This window comes from Ceratocystis lukuohia, assembly GCF_044167205.1.
Source record: "Ceratocystis lukuohia strain C4212 chromosome Unknown Supercontig3_pilon, whole genome shotgun sequence".
In the NCBI taxonomy this organism is placed as follows: Eukaryota; Fungi; Ascomycota; class Sordariomycetes; order Microascales; family Ceratocystidaceae; genus Ceratocystis; species Ceratocystis lukuohia.
In genome coordinates this window covers 2,623,405-2,643,446 of record NW_027263522.1, presented here as the reverse complement: position 1 = coordinate 2,643,446, position 20,042 = coordinate 2,623,405, and the positions used below count along the sequence as shown (strand labels likewise).

The 20,042-nt window shown below is 48.0% G+C and overlaps 5 protein-coding genes across 5 annotated transcripts; 2 read left to right on the top strand and 3 right to left on the bottom strand.

Moving 5' to 3' along the window:
* Positions 1–835: 835 nt before the first annotated feature.
* On the bottom strand, positions 836–3,430 carry HOO65_030667 (Myb DNA-binding domain protein; the record flags this gene model as incomplete). The annotated part of the gene is made up of 1 exon (XM_071000468.1): positions 836–3,430. The coding sequence occupies one exon, from the start codon at positions 3,428–3,430 to the stop codon at positions 836–838; it is 2,595 nt and encodes an 864-aa protein (XP_070860346.1).
* A 1,835-nt stretch (positions 3,431–5,265) lies between these two features.
* HOO65_030666 (RNA binding protein) lies at positions 5,266–6,520 on the top strand (the record flags this gene model as incomplete). Its single annotated transcript, XM_071002238.1, has 2 exons — positions 5,266–5,806; positions 5,913–6,520. The coding sequence occupies 2 exons, from the start codon at positions 5,266–5,268 to the stop codon at positions 6,518–6,520; spliced, it is 1,149 nt and encodes a 382-aa protein (XP_070860345.1).
* A 939-nt stretch (positions 6,521–7,459) lies between these two features.
* On the bottom strand, positions 7,460–9,044 carry HOO65_030665 (Ras-like c3 botulinum toxin substrate 1; the record flags this gene model as incomplete). The annotated part of the gene is made up of 5 exons (XM_071002127.1): positions 7,460–7,756; positions 7,823–8,003; positions 8,070–8,128; positions 8,660–8,692; positions 9,015–9,044. 5 exons carry the CDS (start codon positions 9,042–9,044, stop codon positions 7,460–7,462), a joined length of 600 nt encoding a protein of 199 aa, XP_070860344.1.
* Positions 9,045–16,956: 7,912 nt separating this feature from the next.
* HOO65_030664 (uncharacterized protein) lies at positions 16,957–17,730 on the top strand (the record flags this gene model as incomplete). The annotated part of the gene is made up of 1 exon (XM_071000467.1): positions 16,957–17,730. One exon carries the CDS (start codon positions 16,957–16,959, stop codon positions 17,728–17,730), a length of 774 nt encoding a protein of 257 aa, XP_070860343.1.
* Positions 17,731–18,715: 985 nt separating this feature from the next.
* On the bottom strand, positions 18,716–19,356 carry HOO65_030663 (putative double-stranded RNA/RNA-DNA hybrid binding protein; the record flags this gene model as incomplete). Its single annotated transcript, XM_071002404.1, has 2 exons — positions 18,716–19,147; positions 19,204–19,356. 2 exons carry the CDS (start codon positions 19,354–19,356, stop codon positions 18,716–18,718), a joined length of 585 nt encoding a protein of 194 aa, XP_070860342.1.
* Between the last annotated feature and the right edge of the window lie 686 nt (positions 19,357–20,042).

Here is a 20,042-nt window from a genome sequence, read left to right as displayed (position 1 = left end):
TGTTTTATCTTGATTATTTTCTAATTATCCATCACGATTGGCTTAGAGATAGCTATTCATATTGTACAACTCTTAAGATAGAATGTTGTCATATCTGTTTGTAGGCACCACATAACAAAAATGAAAAAGGATGTTACTCTTAATATCAAGAAAAAAAACAAGTTGGAATAAAGCAGCTATAATGAAAAAAAAAACCCAAGAAAAGAGGACAAGATGAAGATGGAGGGAAACATAAAAATTAAGCCAAAGAAGAAAAGACATACAAGAGAAGAGAAAAATGGGACTAGAACTACGTGAGGAAATAAAGGAATACGCAGAAGGGAGAAGAAGAGCGATAGATGAAGCGAAGCAAAAAGAAAGAGCTGCTCCACTCTTTTATTATACCTCATTCGCAGGCTACTACTGCTGTCGTTGTCGTCGTTGTTGTTGTTGTTGCTTTTTTTTTATCCCGACCTTGTTGTGAAAGTGCATTGCATTGCATGTAGATGTATGGATGGGCATTGCGTGAATTGGCAAGACAAAGTTATGATAGGTGTATCTATAAGGAATGTTTTGTTGGTATTGGTAGGCAGGCAGGCAGGCAGGTTGGTTGGTCCGTACATTGGAGAGAGAAGATGAAAGGAAACACGGGGGAGAATGGGAGGGCAGAAGAAAGATGTGTGGAAAAGGAAGAAAATGGAGTCAAAAGAGCAATGCAATGTAATTAGAAGCTCTCCGCCTCCCCCCCGCCTCCCCCCTCCATTTTTCTTTTCTGTCTCTCCTTGACTATCCCCCTCTCCCCTTCCCCATCTCCCGCAACGGAACAGTGGCATTCCTGTTCTTTCCTAATCACCATCTACATCATGTTCCCAGTATCCGAGACAGGCACCATCTGCATATCCTGCTGCTGTTGGGCACCGCCGTTCATGTCGACATCGACATCAACCTGGTTTGCTGCTGCTGCTGCCACAGCGGCAGCAGCGGCGGCAGCGGCGACAGCAACCTCATTTTCATTGTGCTGCTGCTGCGCTTGTGCCTGAGCAAAGCTGAGCTGTGCGGCCTGATGCATCTGGCCAAAGCGTTCCTGGATGCGGGCATGGATTTCCTCGGGTGTCTGCTGCAGCTGAGCATGTAACTCCTGTTGGGCAGCAGCACGAGCAGGGTGCGAGGGATTGTTAACAGGGTGAGAAGGATCAGCAATAGCAACGCTCATGTTGGCAATAGAGGCGGTGGCCTGACTAAGACTAGGATCGGTAACAGATGCAGTGTCCATAGTAGTGTCCACCTGAGTACCGGCGACAGACATAGCAGCCCCGACAGTACTGCCGTCGTATTCCTCGTCCATTCCGTCTTCCCACTCAGTGTTAATGGGAATGTTGTGCTCGTCAACATCCTTCTCAGTGCGATGCGGGTTCTTGCTGTGTTTGCGCACCAGGGTCTGTTCCTTCAAGTGAAGGCCGACGTTGTCGAAGCCAGGGAGGAGAATCTTGTCATGACGAAGCATATCGACTTTGAGATTGCGTGCCTTGTCGCGCAACTGTTGCTGTGTTCTAGGGATCTCAAAAGTAGCCTCCTTTGAAATGCGTGCCCAGTTGCAGCCATAGCGGTCAATATAGTCACAAAGTTTCTCGGTATCACTAGGACCCCAGAAAAAGCGCTTCTGAAGTTCTTTGCGCTTTCCTGAAGTACCATCCACAGCAACACCTTGCGAGGTCATGACAGAGCTACTGGGCGAATGAGGCACTACAGAAGATGCGGTAGGTGGCGGCATAGAAGTACCATTGACGCCGCTGACACCAGAGACAATTGATGAAGGGGCAATGGGATGGCCAGTTTGTTGCGGGGCAGTTGATGCGGCAGCAACAGCCTGAAGCTGTGCTAGTTGGCTAGATGGGGTAGCCATGCTACGGCGCTGTCGCTTTTGGGGCACTTTGCGAATGGCAGCCTCCTGGTCAATGTCATTTTCGGGTACACGCCGTTTCCGATTCCGTGCATAGTCGGATGAGCCCAGACGGGAGAATCGACTTAGTGAAGACAAACCATCGTATAGATTTCGAGACGGTTCGTTGAATCCAGACCGCTGTGTGCTGCTCATACCATCGTCGTACTCCTCACCACCATCAGGCAATTTTTGACGCGTCTTGGCCAGATAGGCGCGATCGACTTCTTCAAAGATCTTGACAATAAAGCGACGCAACTCTTGCACAAAAGGCTGCACCTCGGAAAACTTGTTTAGGGTGCCATCGGGATCATTCTGTGACTCGGCAAACTCAAATACGGCATCGACGCGCTGCATCGTCTTTTGACGGATCATCTCGTCGTTCTCGTCGTTGGTAAACTCAGTCATGTCAAAGTCACCGATATCCTTCCAATTAGCACCGGGTAGCTTCTGACGGTCACCATCCCAGTCACGCGACGGGTCCTCAGACTCATCGAGGAAGATTTTCTTGAAGATATTGACTGCCTCAAACTTATCCGAGCCATGGAGCTCCAGCATCCAGCGTTGCGTGCGAATATCCAAAGCCATGCCAATGTAGTCGTTAGCATCTAACCAGTCGACTGAAATACCGGTAGAGTGCACAATGGAAAAGGGGAATCCCGTATCTAGGATTTGTAGCAAGATCTTAAGGTCATCATCTGCCTCTTCATGGCGGTTGAGGGCGTCTAAAACAGTAGCCAGGTTTGCCAGAGACATAGACAAATAGGCCGTTTCGGCTGTAGCATTATCCTCAAAGCTGTTTTGGATTTCGTTGAGGTTCAACAGCGCATCACCGGGTGTCATGTAGGGGCCCTTTATAAGGTCAAAGGCCTGACGCAAGATGTTCCACACCTGGCTCCATGACGGACTGTTAGGGCAGGGCTGGGCCAAATGGTTTTTGAGAGAGAGCGCATCTGATCTCAGGGCAGGTAGCAAAAGGCCAAGGACTGCAGGGTCCTTGCCGTTAGAGGAACCCATTGGACGAGGGATAGCGTCCACCGAGGGCAATATATCTGCAGGGTTAGGGACAGCAGTAGACTGCACAAAAGCAGCTTGTCCATTTAGATTTTGCAGGTCGGTAGCAATGCTGGCATTCTCATCAGCAGTGGCAGTACGACGCGACGAAGACATTGGAGGTACAACCTGGGAGAGCTGCTGATCAATAGCCATCTCAGGCAAGCCAGAAGTATCGACGTCAACTTCAGCGTCGTCATCCTCTTCACCAGCATTCTCTTCAGCCTCATCAGCCTCTGCATCATCATCCTCGCCTTCGGCCTCTGCATCATCATCCATATCCTCATCATCCTCAAGATCCTCCTCACCTTCAGCCTCGGCTTCAATCACAGACTCGTCAGAAGGCCTGAAGGCATTCTTCTTCTCAGATAAAGCCATCACGGCTGTAGCAGCGGCCTGTTCATCAGAAGGATCGACCTTGATGACATGTCCGCGCATAGATCGTGTCCTGCCAGCCATTTTTGATAATAGCCAGCTTTTCTTTTTTCTTTTTTTTCCTTCCTATAGGTCTTCTCTCTATTGGAATGGCGCTTCTTTTATGTCGTCTTCAAGGCCGCTCGTTAATATTTGGACCTCCGTGTGCAGTTGAAGTCGTAACGCGTCGCTAGTATAGTTTTCACTGTTACTAGCTAACCCTGAAAAGTTTGGGTTTGCGTGTTAGCCAAAAAAGAAACGCGTCTCACTAATCAGAGGCGTTGAAATTTCCAAGGGTAAGGAAACGGCCGGTGAAGAAGGGTTTGAAGACCGTGTTGAACAAAAGAGGCCCAAACCCGAAGAAATAAAAGAATATTAAAAAAGAAAACCCTGGATTATTCACGTTAGCAACAGCCTCTACGGTTTTTTAATGCCTGAACAAACAGGTATACATATTTTTTTGTTATGGCAAGAGCAACGACGGGAAAAGAGGGCAACTCCCTCAGTACTGGAAATATTACGGCTAATAAATTTCGGACTCACCTGTTGTTGTTGATTCAAGCGGTAAAGGAGAAAAAAACCCTCTGATGAAAGGAAATAAAGAATAAATTTGTGCTGAACTCACACACGGAGAAAAAAAAGGTGTCACTTTTTTTTTCGTCTCAAGACTCGATAAATGGCAGGATGATGAAGAAGAGGTGGACGAGAGAGAAGGAAAAAAAAAAGAAGGGTTAAGTCGGGGTTTGGGTTGATTGAGTGGGAGGAAGAAACGGAGGGGAAATATAAAGGGAAAAAAAAGAGAGAGGGAGGCAGAAAGGGTTGGGAGAAATTTGTGGTTCTGGCCTTTACCCTAAAATACTATAACCCTATACCTCATCTTATTGGCCGTTGTATTCTCTTGGTCTGTGCACAGAATGCCCAAAGTAGGGTGGCTGGAAGCAACTGCCTGTCGTGGCACGTGATATGTACGAGAGCAACAATAGGAAAGCCAAGATCCAGCCAATAGTAGCGCGTCGCCATGCGAGGGTTGATGCCCCACTCATTCACTCATTCCGGGACCGGAATCAAAGGCTGGCGCTACAATAAAACACGGGAATGCTGAGGAGAAACTGGCACATTTTACTGAATCATGAACAATAACTGACGGGGGTGTGAATCTGAATATACTTTTGTAAAGAATGAATCCTGCAGTTGGTGCAGAGAATGTTGAAGAATATTCAAGATGTAGCTTCAAAATAGGGTGACAACGAGATTTTGATTGGCTATTCAGCTGATAATGACACCCTGGTTTAGTCCTGTCACAAATGGTAGGGTTTTCATGTAGAGCGCAAGGCCAATTATTGTAATAAGACTGGGAATTTGTGATAAGATAAGACTTGCTGGGCAAGTTGCTGAGTTGTACTTACATTCTGTGAAACTAAGTTGCTGGTGATGGCATAGCAACAACTCACAAACTTGTTTCTATCCGCAAATCCCGATACGAATAGTATCTGCAGCCAAGTCTGGCTCTATTTATACTGATACTGACTATGCTTGTAAGGTCTTACTCCTGGCTGGCCTGGGCTAGTAATTTAAAGCGGGTCATCATCTCTTGGGCGCAACTGCATTATCTTTTTTTTTCTTTTTGCCGTTTAGGCGGTGAAGAAATTTTGATAGTTCGCGACAACCAACATGAGAAGGACTTTGACTTTGTTGTACTTTTTCTGCTTTCACAAAGCTTTGGACCGAAACACAACCGATTAAATATAGGAAATTAAGGGAAACCGTTTATTCCAAGGGAATCTTCTGGGCACTCATACGACAGATAAACAGTTTGTCGCTTTTTTCTTGCGCTGACTCTTGGTATATTATCTTCTCGCAATAACTCTTTCAGACTTACAATGGCCGTCAAACGTAGACGCGAAGACGACGAAGAAGTCGCAGCTGCTACCAGCGCTGCATACGACTTGGAGAACCCCGTGGGGACCAAACCAAAGAAATCCTCCAAAAAGGACAAGCCTTTCCAGTCCAAGGCTGTCAAGGCCAAGTTGAAAGCGAAAAACGATGAGGATACTGAGAATGCCGAAGATCCAGAAGTAGCGACAGCTGGCGACAAAGACGATGGCGCCGCTGTGCTAGAGAAACCGGCCGACGAGACAAAGCAGCAATTATCCAAGAAACAGCTGAAAAAGCTTGAAAAGAAGGTTAAGAAAGCCAAGGAGATCTCTGAAAAGGACGCTGTCAAGACTACCGAGCGTGAGAAGAAGAAAGCAGAGATTGCACAGGACACTCAAGCCGAAGAGGAGGCCCGGATAGACGATGCCGCAGAGGATATCATCAAGGTTGATGGTGATACTGGAGGCGAGAACGCCGAGGATACCGACGAGAACCAGGATGAAGAACATGACAAAAAGAAAAAGGAGCGTTTTATTGTATTTGTTGGTACGTCTCTACCCCTCTCTCACCCCGAAGCGCTTCCTTGCATTAGGGCCGACTTTGCTCTTTTCTTTTCTTTGCCAGCCTAACTAACCGCGCACCATCATCATAGGTAATCTTCCCTTCACCGCCAAGGAAGAACATCTACGCAAACACTTTGCCTCTCTCGAGCCCTCATCAATCCGCTTGCTCACCTCGAAATCGGACCCGACTAAAACGCGCGGCATCGCTTTCATCGAATTTTCACACTGGCGCTCTATGCGCACATGCCTGGACAAATTCCACCACAGCACTTTTGACGACGGCCTCTCTCCGGCGCGAAAAATAAATATTGAGCTGACGGCTGGTGGTGGCGGCAAGACTGCCCATCGCACTGCCAAGATCAAGGCTAAGAATGACAAGCTGCGTGCTTCGCGCTCTCGTCGAATTCAGCGCGAGTCTGATGAGCGCAGTCAGCGAAAAGAAAAGGAGGATATTGAGGCTGCTGAGACTGCTCGAGAGACCGGCATGCATCCCGCTCGGCTAGCGCAGATTAAGGAGGGCGGTGCGCCGGAAACCAATAGCAATAACAGTGGCAATGGTGGCCGGTTTGGCGGCCGTGGACGTGGTGGTTTCGGCGGTGGCCGCGGAAGGGGAGGCTTTGGGAGAGGTGGGGGTGGACGTGGTGGTGGACGTGGTGGTGATAGAGATGGCCGGGACTTCAAGAGACAGCGCCGGTAAGGCGCTGTGGAAGGAGTGAAAAGAAGGAGGTGGTGATCGTGTTTCTTCTTGCTGGCGTGTGGGAGTTTCGTTGCGCTTGTCTTTTATGGTTGTCGGGTATCCTTTTTTTTTCTTTATTGTATAATACGCATACGCAGGGGGAACAGGCATTAAAAACGACTGGGCAGGCTATTATACATTGGGTTTGGTACACAGAAATCATCAGACGTATTCAGACTAATTTGTGTGAATATTTACTTGCATTGATTGGTTATTCGGCCAAGAGGGTAGTGGAGAGGGGATACGAGGACACAAAAGAGCATCAAGGTGCAAGAGGGAGAGACACACAGACACAACCCGACATACAGTTGAGCAAGAAGTTGAGCTGCTAAAACATCAAGAGATAACGAGAGAGAAATCGGGAATATGAAGCTCCACCCAAGACGCCATTCCAAAAGATCAAAAAGAAGCAACTAAAAACGATAAAAAAAAGCAACAGATAAACTAGACGCAGTAGATAGCAGAATTGGGGGCGTACAAGAAACAAAAAAGGGAAAGGGAAAGAGGGAAGGCAACAACAAACCAAAGACAGGACGAGAAAATATGGCGTAGTGATTCAAAGAGGATGAAATAGAGAAAGGGTGGGGGGATAGAGCGAGCTAGAAACAAACCAAATATTTCAACAGACAACGACTAGAAGCGGGGGAAGGGGTATTGTGATGGAGGGGCATATTGTGGCGTATGGAGGGATATGCAGAGATGCGTTGGTCCATGCGCGTGACTGTTGTGTGTTTGCAAGACATGATAGAGAAAGAAATAATGCGTCGATGTTGAATGGCAGGGGTTTGCTGGCGTTTCGTATAGGCTGCAGGTCTCGGCAACGCATGGATTTGTATGGAGAAACGAAGAGCGAGGATAGGAAGGAAAGGAATAGATGCGCCTGTAAACGAGGCTATCAATCTAGAGAATGGTGCACTTGGGTTTCTTTGGCTTGACATTGACAGGCCGGGGGCTCAGAACGGCGCGAATGGCTTCGTCAAAGACACTCTTCAGATTCCGCTGCGTCAGGGCCGAGCACTCGAGATACTTGCGGGCTTTGATGTCTCTGGCACAAATAAGAGCCTGGTCATACGAGACTGGCTCCATGCGCTTCTGCATCATCTGCTCGAGTGTATCCTTATCGTCACGAAGATCGAGTTTAGTACCGACAAGGATGATGGGGATGTTGGGAGCATGATGTCCAATTTCGGGATACCACTAAAAGCATGTTAGCATAGTGATTCCTTGCGTGTCTGTCGTTTTTTCTACGGGGCCCAAACATACCTTGGCCTTGACGTTGTCGAATGAAGGAGGGCTGACAATGGAGAAACAGATAAGGAAGACATCAGACTGAGGGTAGGACAGCGGACGCAGGCGATCGTAATCTTCCTGACCGGCAGTATCCCATAGACCTAGGCTGATGGGTTTACCATCGACCATTACACTTGCCGAGTAGTTATCAAAACTGTAGTGGAAAGGTTAGCTTAGTCGAGATAGAGAGAAGTGGTGAGAGATAGGAGATGAGACTAACACGGTGGGAACATATTCGCCGGGAAATGCATTAGTGGTGTATGAGATGAGTAGACAAGTCTAGAAGGAAGCAAGCAGTGTTAGAATTTTCGGACACGTCAAGAGAAAAAAAAAAAGCAAGAGACTGGTGGGCAGAGGAGGGTGTGATGTGCATTTGTGCATGCGTGGATGCCACCGGTCGATGACTGATAGAATAATCTAGGCTAAAACGTGAGAAATGGGTAGGCGGTAGAGACGAAACAGATAAGAGCTAGGGAGGAGCTTGTCGTTGTAGGCTTGTGTTGCCTTGTTGTTACTGGCAGGGCGGGCAGAAGACGGCCTGTGCTGAAACAAGCTGGAAAAGTGACAGAGGTGTTGAAAGAAGGGGAAGGGAAGAAAAAAGGCTCGTGCTTTGTGTTGGTTTTGTAGCTATAGAGGGTTTGATTGTGTTGTTGCCGTTATCGTTGCCTTCGCCGTTGTTATCGTTGTCGTCGTCTAAGCCGGGAGATGGACAATGGGCAGCTCGATGAAGATGTGTTGGATGCACATCATGTGTAGTAATCGGGATGGTCGTTGAGCGAGGAATGGGATAAGGGGAGGGACTGTATTTACCTTGCCCACGGCACCATCACCAGTGACGACGCACTGAATGGGAAAAGAGATGAGTTAGTCTGGTTGGACACTAAAGATAAAAGAGACTGGGACTGGAGATAGAAAGGAGATGGTGAGGCTGAGGGTAAAGGTCGAGAGACAGAGACAGGAGAGGGACAAGGCTAGCTAGCGCATTAAGGGACAGCGGAGGCAAGCAGCGGAGGCAAGCACGAGCCAAGAATGATGGTGATGTCGATAGCGGCAGAGACGCGGCAAATGCAAAGGGGGGGGGTCTCTTCTCCCGACGATAGCAGCCATGATTGGATGGGGGTAGTGGTAACAGTAGGGGGAAGAGAGAAAGGTGTTGATGACATACCTTGAGAGACTGAACACCAGGCTGGGCCATTGTAAGTGTGTATGAATTGGTATCACAAGAAACAGAAAAGAGGATTTAACGGCTAGCAATTATACAGAGACGAGAAGGAAATGTAACAAATAGCCGGTGTATGTTGTTCTCGTATGAAAAAGAAGGAGAAGGGCGATACAAATTGGCAAGGTTTGTTGTTTGCTACCGTGACAAATTAAAAAGGCGGGCGTTAAGGGGCGCGCAATGAGAGGGCGAGAAATAGAGACGTCGAGATAAAGGCTGAGGGCGATATTAGATGGAAAAGACAACGACGTGTGAGGGAAGAATAGGAAATAGGAAAAAAGAAGACGATATGCTTGATGACGATGTAAGAAAGAGACAGCTTGAAATTCGAGTTTTTTATTTTTCCTTTGGTGTTTGGCGACGGAAGGGAAACTCGAAAGGAATAGGAAGAGGAAAAATAAGGGTGCCCCTATAAAAATAAAGCAGGTGCGGAGACTATAAAGCAAGAGAGAAACAAGCGACCCTAAAAAGCTTGAAAGAGCCCCAAGGAAAAAATAAACTGAATTGAGGATCGCGATAATTTCGATTGTCGATAGTGGTTGAATTTGGCGAGGCTGGAAAGAGGAAGAAGGAAGAAAAAAAAGAATAAAATAAATAGAAATATTTTGAGCGTGGATGGAATAGGGAAGAATCACTGGTAATGGCAAGAAAACAGGAAAAGGAAAGAAGAGAGAAAAAGGAAGAAAGGAAGAAATGAAAGAGAGAGAGGAAGGGGCTAGAAGAAGAAGGAAAGAAAGAAGGACAAAAGACAGGAAGGAGAGCAGCAGGAGAGCAGGAGAGCAGGAGAGCAGGAGAGCAGGAGAGCAGGAGGGGAGAGAAGGAGAAACTGCACGATCTGAAGAGGCAGGCGCCGCGCTGGCTCCTAACCTGGCTACTGACTGGCTTGTGACTTTTTTACTTGTCAATTTGCCGTTTAGTGCACTATGGGACTATTAATTATCGACTAACCTACTTGGACAGCAAAAAAATGGACTGGCTGGACCTTCTTTGTTTTGGCTCGATAAACAGGACGGACTGGGGAACGAAGGAAGTGGATGCAACTATTTGCTCCTCTCTCCCTCCATTTGTTATCTCGTCCACTCAGGAGAGAGGTCAAAGGGTCGCTTTGGTTTTAAGTTTCGATGTTGTTCTCTAACAAACGAAACGAATTAATTGCCCCAATAACACCCAGAAACTTCCTCTATCTTCTGCGGCGGCATCCTTTCTCTTTGGCTTTTGATTTGCTCACCTCTGGTTTCTTTGACGCCGAGACAGAATAGACAGAGTAAACCAATCAATCACGTACCGAACGAACCCCTTCTTTCTGCTCTCTAGGTGGTTGGTGACAAAAACGGCGAACCACTTCTCTCCTCCCCTCTCTGTTCTTCCCTTCTTTTGTGCTACTAACAACCGCTCAAGCTAGAATTTCAAGCTTGACCTGTGCCGCCATTTCTTTACACGAACAGAGCAGACAACACAGACACCCTCGGCCAAGTCACCAATGTTTCGAGTTCACAAGTCACAGGCCAGCCCACTACCCCCCCCCTCCTGATAAAGCTCTTATGAGGAGCTCTCTCAAGCATCAAACCAGCCAGCTAGCCTGACTAGACCTATCTAAAGCAACTGAAAAAAAAAGCCAAGCCACAGTCTGCCAGAGTCTCGATGCACTGTACCCATCTTCCTTTTATTCCCCCTCTCCTCCCCTCCTCCTTCTCTTCCCCCTCCCCCTTATCCGCTTATGCAACATGTAAATCACACAGTACGGGTACTAACTTGTTTGGACTCTACAAGCTTTGGCCACCAGTAGCGGGCCCAAAAGGGGGGGGGGGGGTCCTCGCCCTTTCAGTGCTTGCCTTATTCTTCATGTATTGTACCTGTCTGTACCTGTCTGTACCCTGACTTGTACCTCAAGGACAGCGCTTCCCCCCTCCTCTTCTCAAACATTTTTCTTTTCAATCTACACCTTTGGCTCTTTGTTTCATCGATCCTCTCTAATGTACAGAAAATACAAAGCTTCGTGTTTGTTTTTGCCTTCATCTAACCTCTGATAGAACTTAACGGTCCTCGGTTAACAGATACCCCGGTCATCGCACGGCACAAACCCCGGCCCTTGTTTGGTTTTGGATTCTTGCATCTCCATTATCGCTTCCTTTTGCTGGTGGCTTGCTACCCATAGGCCATAGTTGACAATCATGTAAACAAATACTACGAAAACCAAATCCAAGGGCTTAAAAACAGCCGAAAGGCAACAAGGTACCGGGACCAAGGTAGGAGGTACTTGTGTAATTGTACCGTACATCTCGCACTTGGATTCAAGCATGCAAGTACTGTCCATGCACATACACATCAGGGCAAATGTAGGTACAAAAGGCACACACAGGACAGAAGCAGCAGCCAACTTAACCGTTAGCAGTCAATTTACTATTTGTCTTTGATCACGGGCCAATAAAACAACACAGCCGGCCTGAGTCCAGAGCTAAAGCTAAATCTAGAGCCCCGTAGGAAGAAGTAGACGTACAAGCGGACGATATGTTTTTGTTCTTTTCCTTATGTCTCGATGTAACGACCGACATATGTAAGTACCTGTACACAGAAAACTTGTGCATGTAGATGTACATATACACATTGTTGCAGCCCCTCACCTCCGAATCTTCCAGAACAAATAAAACCTATCATTGAAGAAAGAAGACTTGACAAAAAGAGCCAGGACAATGACCAATCAATCAATTAATCAATCAATCAACGACAACGACAGCCAAAGAACAGCCGCCGGCCCACCTTTTTGGGCACGATTTGAAGCCGATCTGCATAGCGATATAAGAAGGAAGACAGCGAAGCACAGAATGCCATCTTGTTTTTTTTTTTCAACCAACTAAATAGCAGGCGAGGGGTATAATACATAGATAAGATAAGAATGTTGCAGTAGGTTTGATCGCTGGCATTGTCGTATGATCTAGAGCCAATCCACTTCTGCTAAGAAAAAAAAAAGAACGGCGCATTCTCGTGTGAATGACCTATTGAAGTGGAGACACGGGGAATCGAACCCCGGACCTGATCCATTGGCTCCTGAGGGCAACTGGAGTGCAATTGCTCAGAATATGCTAAGGATCCGTCATACCACTAGACCATGTCCCCTACTGCGATATTAAAATCTGGTCTTATTGTAGTATTTATATCATTTCAAACTCACCGGTAGTGGTTGTCCGGAGGCAGTTGGCGCTCTCGAGGCAACTAAGCGAGCAACAGCTCGCGAAGGAGCTGGAGAAATCTGGCTGTGTCTAGACAACAGAGGAGTTGTGGACCGACTCCGAAATGCTGCCACCAAAAACAGCACATCACAGGAAGCGGTAGACGAAACCAGACGAATCCTAAAAGCCTGGGCAGACAAGACACCCGGAAGGCTCGCCCGAGTGCTATGGGTCCCAGGACACATGGGCATCAAAGGCAATGAGCTAGCCGATACCCAGGCCAAGTTAGGAAGCCAGGGACTGGTAACGGAACACCGCTTCAGCCTTGCAGGAGCACGGAGATGGAGAAGAGACCAGCTACGTCTCGACTACGAAGGGTGGTGGAAAGAACAAAAAGGATACCGTCCGCTTGGAACCGGCGTCCCCACTGAACCCCCCTTCCGCAACTCCCGCTACAAAGGGCTGACTAGAATAGAGCTGGGCCACATCCTCGCGGCTAGAACTGGCGATGGAGACTTCGACAGATACCACGAGCGATGGGGACACAACTGCCCACTTGGATGCAGAGCCTGCAACCAAGCCAAGGAACGAGGAGGAAACGTTTGCAGGACAGGAAGGAGATGTCGAGGAGGGCTCCGTGAGAAGGTGTGGAGGGAGCTCTGCTATCAACCACCAGCAGAACGGGAAAAATTATTAAAAACGATGCGGCAGCAGCCATGCATACGGAAGGACAAAACCGCTGTACTCTGCCGGGGCCTACCCCCCGTGCTGAAAGCCGGCGGCCTTTTAGACTAGATTACACGCGGTCGTCGCAGACCAAAAATACCTGGAACCCCGCAGGCACGCCCTAGGGCAATGCTGGACAGAGAGCCATCCTGGCCCAAGCGCCGGACCCTAAAAAGTCATAGGAGGCGCTCGAAATCCAAGCAAACCTGCAATTGCTGACCGCCCAGGAGGAGTCACGGGAAGCTGACATCAGCCAACGGCTCCTGTCCGGAATATGCCGTCGTATTACCGCGAAATAATTGGTAGGTAGACGTAAAATAATACAATACAATACAATACAATACGGTAGTGGTTGTCCTCGTCCCGTGGGGAGCTCACTATACGCAGTACACTGACGTGGTAAGTCCACAGGTCGTGCTGTCTTTCAAGTTCAAGTTCAAGTAGTGGTTGTCACGGCGGGCGGAAAAGCCTCCTGGCTGCTAAGCCGGACCTGGCGGAAAAGGAAAGCCCGTCAAAAGCCCAGGCTTCGAAAGAGACCAAGTATCTTGAATGTCGCCCAAAAGTCAGCGGGCGCACAGAGAAACCTACTGCCGCTTTCCGATCCCACAAGGCCGTTAAGCAGAGCGGGGTGACAGACTGTCATGTGCCACAAGGTTGACAGGAGAGTAGCCCGGGGCAAGAATACTAGGCGCTTCTCACAGGAGGTAGTCCACTAGGACAACAAAGTCCCAGTAAGAACTAGTTTAGATAAGGAGATGAGCAAATGCGTAAGCCCCCTAATGCTCGTAAGGCTTAGGCAGTTGAACCTAGAGTCAGGCAAAGTTCTAAAGAACGTCTAGAAGACAGGCAGTGGTTTCGTAGCGAACAAGGACTGTCGTTCGACCGACCCTGCTTGAGAAGAGCAACGAAATCAAAAAAACCACATGGAACCAGACACTGATGTAATCCAGGCCATGAAGATGGGTCTAGTACACCGGCCTGATCGAGCGCCTCCTGGACGGAGGAGGCTAGGCTGTGGAGGAGAGCGAAGAAACAACCGGCCATTGACACTACTTAATGGGCCTGTTTTGCTCAGAAGGAATCTCCCTGGCTTTTTGCCGCTAGCACACCACTTGCGCCACCAGAGCCTTGAAGGAGGTCAATTGTGGAAGCGACCGCCACCCCTTCGCGACGAAGGTCGAGAGCATACAAGTAGGCGGCATAGGTCAGGCCTACCTAATGCAATATGGGGAGATTGGATGTGGAAGTGTGTAAGTAGACATGCTCGAGGGAAGCTAACTGACTCAAGGTGAGAGAACTCACAGGGCGTAAAGAAACCGAAATCTTTGCTGTTGACCTGACTGGGAGATGACAAAGGCACCCGACTGAGAGGCGTTCAATATATCTAAGCTCAAGCCCTATCAAACATAAGTGGATGATTCTATAGATTAGAGGCAACACTATGTGCAGAAAAAAGCAATATACTCAGGACGTACATGTAAAATAATGTGAAGTGTGCCGTGGGATAGTAGCTCAGCTATAGTAGACCCTTGGTTGGCTAAGAGAAATTAGACCTCACACCGGCCCAACAAGCATAGCAACCCTGACTGGCCTCCTCCGAGTTCTAGGAGATAAAATACATTGGAGAATAGATTTATGAGGATATTTGTCGCCAAGTGCCAAACGTGCTTCGTCTGACCCCGATATGAATCAGGAAGCCCAAGGAATTAGCCCAAGGCCCGTTTGATGAAAGGTTTGTGAGTCTGGGTAGCTACGTCAGAGGCATCTGTCCGTAGGAGTTTGCAGGGGAGGAGAAGTTGTCTTTGATTATAAAAGTAGGCTCTGAGAGCCCTTTCAGAGCACTATGGAGGCGTGTTGTAGCTCAAGAGTCGAGTTTGCTGATGCTGGGTTGATCCATTGAATAGAGGCCCTTACTCCACCTCCCATACCAACAATCTCCACTGCGATAGGATATCATCATAGCCCTTGGGTGCCTGAGAGAGTTAACTTGGACGAAGAGCATGCTGATAGCGCGACTAATCCACTTGGTTGATTCTTTGGCAGCTTTCTTGCATAAAAGTTCCCTAGTCTAGATAGTGTGACATTAATGAATAGCAAGCTCACGCACAACTCTAAGCTGGAGGGTAGCCCCCGTATGTCTAGTCTACGTTGTAGTCTAACTTTAAAGGAAAGACCATGTAGATTGCATGTGAAGAGGGCTGCTCTAAGAGCTGTGGTTGGGCCGCTTCTAGCATGGATAACACAAAGTGTGCTTCAACCACCGACTCAAATTAGTAGTCAACACTGGAGTTAAAAGTAACGAACGACAAATCTCGAGTCCTACTATTTATAGTATACGAACATACGTTATTAGAAGAGTGGTTCTTTCTGGGGAAATACAGAGAGACCAGGCTAGATATTAGTAATAGTATTGGAGCAAGGCGATAATGCATCCGGGATGTCGTGCTGCGTGGCCCAAGTTGCTGCGCTCCAGACCCTGCCTTGCAAGCTTCCTATGATCTTCCCTCCATGTCCTCTATCATATCTTGCGTTTTGTTGAGAGCTTTGATGGAGAAGACAAGCCCGGGCTCTCATGGCCTTATAGTTACGTAGCGTAGCCACACATGCATCCTAAATTGACTTGATCACGTTCTGACGCGAGACCAAAATACCTCAGCATACAGCACCATGCAGCCAGACAACAACGAGATATAACTGCAGCATAGCGTTGGCAGGTAGCTTTACCAAACTTGCAAGACTCACCAAGTTCCGGCCATTGATACGCACTCTATGTCTAACACTTTGACGAAAAGTGGTGCTGCACTAGCGCAGAGTCTAGACGGGTATTGCGGACATGCTGCCCTATCCGGGGCAACTTGGTAGATTGTCCCTGGAAGACTTTTGCTATGCTGCTATGCGGGGACTCCGCTGGTGCCATGTGGGCAGGCCTCTTGTATACGAGCCTTGATTATGTTCTCTGCAGATGTCGGATCTAACCGCGATGGCTGTCGGGGGCTTTCACGCAAAGCGTAAATGCAACTTGCAAGATGCATTGTTCTGAGATATGCGTAGACATTACTGCTTGCTTTGGAAAGCAAAATATCCCCAACAAGAACTACCACATGACCAGCAGGTGAACTATGAAGCATTGGGCTTGGAGCTTCCTTCTTCTGAGAAATATATGCATCAAGGGCTAGCTATGCCGCACACAATGCCGAGTATCGTATGTCGTGCAATGAGGTAACGGGAAGAAACGAATATAAGCTTCTCTAATGCAAGCGTACATACTTCGGATGCATAGTCCTGGTAGTAACGCCGAGGGCCCTCCCTGTAAGATAGCAATATAAGCGCCTTAGTGCTGTTTTCTCCCCGGCTAGGAGGTTGATTTCAACGCGAGCTTTGCTGCTAAATAGGTGAATAGGCGCATGTGGTTTTGCAAAAAAGGAGTCAAGAAACCACACCACCCTTGTATCTGGGATTAAACACGGCGGTATGGATGGCTTTTGACTCATCAGTTAGTCGTATTGGCTGTCGTATTTTATCATCCGAACTAACTCTAACAGCAAAAGTCTGGGGCAGAGATTTCAAAGTATGTGCAACCAAGTAAAAAGATGTTGCACTGTCTTATTTTTTTCAATGCCCGGAGGCTATACGTAGCCTCCGGCTCATGGTCCGACCGGACGTTGGCACTGTCTTTCTAGAAATCTCTTGGATTCCTCACATGGATGGATGCTCGTGTGCTTTGCAGGGCTGTAGCTGGCTACTTGGCGCGTTTTCTCTACTCCCAAGATAGCTTTGATAGGACTGAGACCATAACGCAATCTTCTCAGCAACGTAGCACGGCAAACGGGTGGCAGTACAACATAGAATATAATGGGATGTGAAAGTAGAGGCGTCTCGATAAATACCAGTGGGAAGCCCTGCCCTGTGTGGGAACTGATGCCTCCTCTGGTATTCACCACCACACTCTGCTGTCTATCCACACCTTTCCTTTCCTCGTCCACGTCGTTGTCAACATGAAGCTTTCTTCGTTTCTTTTTTTTGGCCTCTCTTTTTCGCGCTTCGGGAACTGCAATCCTGATCCGACGAGTGTAGCTTATCCTACCCGGACTATTAGGCTTGATGCTATTGATATTCTACAATTGTTACCCACAGATCCGGCTTATCCCTACTACCTAAGCAGCCATGGATATTCTACTTGGGTTGAGAAAGACGGCTCTATTAGCGTTCATTCCGGTCGCGCTCAAGATCAGAGAGAAATGCTGCGAATTCGCTTTGACACTGATCACAAAATCGCCATGATCTATGAGAACAGCCTACGTGATGAAAAAGCCCACAGGATGAATTTAAACCTTCATCAAATCTTCCAAGCCCTTTGCTATGAGCACGGCATTGACTTTAACGAAATGGGCTGGATTCGCATGGATATACATGATGATTTCTTTGCCTCAGTCGTGCGAGATTATCGGAAAGCTAATGGCATTGACCCTAAGCAGGAGATCAGAGTTACGCTTGGTGATGAAAACTGGGACACTTTCGCCAATGAATACTACTCTGTCGAAGCGGCCAAAATGGTGCCTGACGCTGTAATGGATAAAATTATTATCCGGAGGCAAGAGCGTCGGTCGTCTGGCACCAGCTACCCAGCTGTCGTTGCCGAGGTCATCAGGTTCTCGTTCAAGACGCTGCCGGATGAAGAAAGCAACTTTTCTGGCCCTTCCAGCGAAAGCGATGTTGAACCTGAAGCTGAAGGCAGCCCGGGCACTGATACGAATCCTGAGCGTGTGTGAACCAAGCTGCAGGGGGCTTCCGATGGTTCAAATGGTTTGGATGATGGTAGTGATGTTGGATCTGAGTTAGAAGACATCACAAAGCCCGATGAAGCGGTGGTTTCTCGCTATGTCTGAGGAAGTCGTTAGCTAGTCCGCAAGCTTTCTTCAGAAGACGAGACTGACAGTCGCAAGGCTACCTCAGGATGGATTGGATCTTGCTTGAAGCCAGGCCTAGGACCTGTTTGAAAGCCCGGCTTGGGGCTTAGTTCCAGTGATGGGATACTCTAATAAAATTGCATGGTTATAACTCAAAACGGGCAAACAAAACGAATCCCAGCCCTATGCTGATGCTGAGTCCAGTGTGCCAGATCTTGCACATGGAACGGAGGGTTTTTAAAGCAAACAGGGACCTGTAGCACTGCAAAATTCAACCGTCTAATCATTAGTAGGCTATATGACAGAGCAATGCGAGCGCGATCCAGATGACGGAGTGATTAGTTGTTGTGAAAGGAATGGTGTTAAAGTTAGCGTCTGGCTATTTTTTATTTTAGGTTATCCAGATCACGACATCTAATAATCTAGACTATTATCAATTCACCCGATGCTTATCCGAAATACTCATGAGGTGGCGACAGATATTATTGGAGTATTAAAGACCACGTTCTAGATCTCCTAACATGGTACACCACACATTCACCCGATGTTATTCCGAGTGGGGCTGGAATCTCTACAACATGTGATTTGATTTTGATTTGACTTGAATATATTGAACGTCTACTAGAATCACCAATATCAAGCGACGCCAGACGACCGGTTACCGGAAAGAAAGAAAAGTGCATGTATCCCCGCATGACTACCAAACAAGATCTGAACGCCTCGCTTCTCTCCGTCCTAGCCCGTCCCATGTTCTATCTCTAAGAATCAACTGGCGAGAAGTCAGACTAGGGGCGAGAATGTACGAGAAGTTGGTCTTGTATTTCTATCCCGCGGAGCACTTTACGGGCTATTCAAGTACATCGAGGTGCACGCCATCTCCATACCAAACGTATGGTGCAATAGCGGCCAAACAGGTAGATAAGGGCGAGATAGAAGTAGTCGGAGGACGAGGCTGTAACATGTGAAAAACAAACATAGGAGAAAGATGAAATGCTGGCAGTTTCTGGCTAATACTATCCCTATAGCTAAAGTTCATACGCTTTGATGGTTGAATCTGAAGTGATACTCCTCGAAGTCGCCATGTCTGGAGCGTGCCGCCAGGATTCTCGCGACGGAGCCTCGGCTCAGCCCTTCCATACAGTTTGCCTTGTATGGCTTTGGGAGTCACAGCACTCCTCCAAGGCGATCGGTGTTTGGGCAGCTGTCTCCCATCCAGTTCTTGAGTTCGGCCCTGAACGCGTCGTTCTTCAAGCGCCTTACCGCCGCCAGAGACATCGTCCTATTAGGAACCAGCAAGTCCGCGCTCTTGCAACCCGCTATGGCCAGCTGGCCTACTGTCTCGTTTCCTGGGACTTCGCAATGCCCTGCGACCCAGTAGACCCTGCCGGTTGGCTTGTCTAGTGCTAGGCTTTCTGGCCCATCTTCCCACATCGCGATAATGCGCCGGATCTCGTCGACTTCGAGCTGGGAAGTGCCTGGTTTCCTCATTTGCTTACTTATTCGCTTCGCTACTCCTAGGTTGTCCACACACAGATTCATACCCTCTGCTTGTGATATGACAATTTTAGCTGCGATCCTGGCTGTTCTGAGGGCTGCGATTGCTTTCGCATCTGCCAGTTCTCTGTGTCTCCAGCATGCGCCGTAGGATAGTATGTTCAATAAACGATACACTAAGCGGAGGTGCAGGGCTCTTTCTAGGATACTACAGCTGCCAATTATAGAATCAGCCTGGCTACATGCTCTAAAGTATCTCACCCTCGGCTACGCCGCTACTTTATCACTACTGCTTTGGCGCATCGGCCGTTATCTGCTTTCTAAAGCCTCATCATGGGATGGTCTTTTGTTGGCTCGCTTATGCTAGAAACGGATTGCCTTGGGTCTATGTCTTTTGCTAGATAAATTATTCTCTGGTAGAAGAAGTACTTGATTCTCTGGCCGTTTTGCTCGCATAGGGGAGGGAAATTGCGTCCTTGACTCTGCGTGACGATGGAGAAAGCAAAGGCGAGACTATACAACCTACCTAGGCCTGCGAAAAGTTAGAGACGGAGCCTCACTTGAAGCTTGGTTTAGCATATTGATGGACCTAACTCCTGGGAGCTTCAAAAATACGAGCTCTGATACCTAGAGCCTGCCCCCGCCGGCTTTATTCGGGTTAAGTGTGGTATTAGAAATAG